The sequence below is a fragment of the Chaetura pelagica genome, unplaced genomic scaffold (genome assembly GCF_000747805.2).
Source record: "Chaetura pelagica isolate M959 unplaced genomic scaffold, ChaPel_1.0 scaffold3, whole genome shotgun sequence".
NCBI classification, from domain to species: domain Eukaryota; kingdom Metazoa; phylum Chordata; class Aves; order Apodiformes; family Apodidae; genus Chaetura; species Chaetura pelagica.
This window is the reverse complement of record NW_009952974.1, coordinates 11,133,682-11,136,293: the sequence shown is the minus strand read 5'-3', so window position 1 is coordinate 11,136,293 and position 2,612 is coordinate 11,133,682. Positions and strand designations below refer to the sequence as shown.

Here is a 2,612-nt window from a genome sequence, read left to right as displayed (position 1 = left end):
TTTCCCTCTCCCACTTCCATGTTGGTCACACATTTGCCAGGGTTGCTGAATATCCTGGCCTTGGACACTGGCCAGCCACAATGACCATGCTCATCAGAGTACTCATACAGGGCTACTGCTGCTAAAAGACAGGGCTTCCAAACTAGCAGGCTCCTTGGTTAACTCTTTTTTTGTGTGTTTTGTAATATACAGATGAAGATGAAAGTGGAAAGGGAGCAAGAGGAAAAAGAGCAGGCTAAAAAAGAACTTAATGAGCTAAAGGAAAAGTACCACATCTACCTGGAAAAGGAAAAAGCTAAAAAAAAAAGACAACATGAGGCATGCGTGGAAGTACAGAAATTTCTGATCCAGCAAATGGTAAATAGAAAAGCTAGATCCTCTCAGCCCCTTCAGAAATATCTAAACCAACAGCCCTGGCTCCTGCCTGAGAGAAAGAGAGGAAACTTGCTGTGTTTTGTTTGAGGTTTTTGGTTTAGTTTTGTTGTGTTTTTTTAAAATAATGTACATTTCATGTATGCTGGTGTTGGAGACTGGCCTTCTTTCAGAGCAGTGTAACAAGTCAAGGCTGGTTTGCAATTACAGATCACATCCTGTTACATACTACTGCTGCCCTCTTGTATCTTCTGGGTAGGTCACAGAACAGCAGCAGCTCATGCTGATGTTCACACAGCTTTTTAATGTACCAGTTTTGTGGAGGGTACAGCAGGGGAACAAAGTGAGGAGGGATGGTATTTACCAAATATCAACTAACATCACCACAGATCTCCTGTAAACTTTTACCCTCTCTACATTTTAAGGGATAGTCATGTTGTAAAATAAACACTAAGTTTTGTTACTCCCTTTCTTCATCAGGCTGAAAAGCAAGCAAAAAACCAGCAGGAAAAGCAAGCAGACATGGACTACGAAGCTCAGCGAGAGGCTATTACACTTTGCAAGGAGCGTGAATTTCAAAACTATGCAAAGCAAGTAATTGAATCAGAGTCCAAGACTACACGTCATCTTTATCCTCTTCTCAAAGCATCCAGAGATGTAAGAGGACTTGGACACAGCCATTCTCCAGAGGAAGATAAGGAATAAATACTAGTTTTCAAGCACAGGATGTTGCTGCGAACCAGTTGCTTTGTAGTAGCTGCACTACTGCTCAAGAAGTTAAACACATGAAATAATGTTGAAACTATCCAGCAAGAAAAGGCCAAAGTAGTTTTCATGAAATAAAAAATGTATTTTTGAACCTTATGGACAGAATTAAACTGTAATACACTATGAATCTGGAAGTCCATTTGAAAAAAAAATTGCCAGAGAAGTGGTTATATTCTGAAAAATCCTCATCTTGCATTTAATGGAAGTTAGTTTATTAAACTTGAGACAGAGATACATTATATATAATTGACTATCAATGTAACCCATTCCAGCCAAACTCTCACTGTTACTATTATATTTTTATTATTTGTTATTCTAAAAATTCGCTGTCCCAGGTTTTTCAGGCTTAGGATGCAAATTCCTAGTGCAAAAGGTCACTTTTTTTTTTTTCCCACTAGCCCACTTCCAGTTACATACTCCCCATAACAGGATAAAACAAAACAGCTTTACAGAATCTACAGGAGAAGAAAAAACCCAATACACGTGTAAGTTAGACTAGTTATGGTACTGCAGTTCTTATAGCATTTTGCAACTACCTCTCTAAAATAAATGTTGTGCTGTAAGTTAATTATACTATATGAAAATACTACTGTGATTTAATGACAACCCTTACAAGGCCACCTAGGAGGCAAATAAGCCCCAATATAGCTGTAAATAGCTACTACAAAAAGAGCATGGCAACAAGAACAACATAGTTGGACTGTTCTTTCAAAAAGACTAACAATGACTCAATCTGCAGTAAATAGATCCAGATATAAAACTGTTTCTCAGATTCCTCAGCTGACTTAAGTCTCCAGTACTCAAGTCACATACACACATTTCACACCTTAAGCTTAGTTGCTTTGCTGAAATCATCACGTTCCTGCCTTGGACATAGGGATACCACCCCATTCTGAGGTCCACTGGAAACAAAGTCCAAGAAACTTAAAGCTTTGCTTTGTTGCACACAATCTGCTGTTCCAGTCCCCTCAGCTGCCCATCTCTGTTGGCCTACTAGAAAAAGGCACAAGTTTTAAAAAAACAATTAAAAAAAAAATCAGGAGAGTTTTATACAAAGGATGCTTGAGAGCAATTGTGTGCCTTCGAGTTCCTGAGCCAGGCTTTCCACAGGAACAGGCTTTAAATAAGCACAGGACTTTGACCAAGATGAGGCTACCCCAGAGGCAAGGTACCTTCTGCAGACAGAGGGCCAAGCAGAGCTGGTTTTGTCTCCCCTGCAGTGTAGAACGGCTGGATTTAAGGGGGATGTTCTTCCCGAGTGCAGGAGTCACTTCCTCGAGGACTCTCTTCCAGACAGGGCTAGGGAGGAACTTTTGGAAGGATGGGGTAGGACAGACCTCCTCCCTCATCCAGCTCCCAGGGCCTTCCTCCGAGAAAACACTGCTTCTAAGGTCAGACAGCGGATAATGTTTCCAACGACCGCAGATACAGGCCTGGCGGGATGAGAGTGACGCGTCAGACGCGGCCGCCCG

General features: G+C 41.2%; 1 protein-coding gene across 1 annotated transcript in view; it reads left to right on the top strand.

Moving 5' to 3' along the window:
* The window catches only part of CCDC173 (coiled-coil domain containing 173), a 7,407-nt gene extending 6,330 nt beyond the window's left edge, over positions 1 to 1,077 (top strand). The window contains exons 8-9 of the mRNA XM_009996302.1: positions 193 to 357; positions 853 to 1,077. Of these exons, the coding sequence (XP_009994604.1) occupies positions 193 to 357; positions 853 to 1,077 (390 nt within the window). The remainder of the gene's footprint in view (positions 1 to 192; positions 358 to 852) is intronic.
* Positions 1,078 to 2,612: the final 1,535 nt, after the last annotated feature.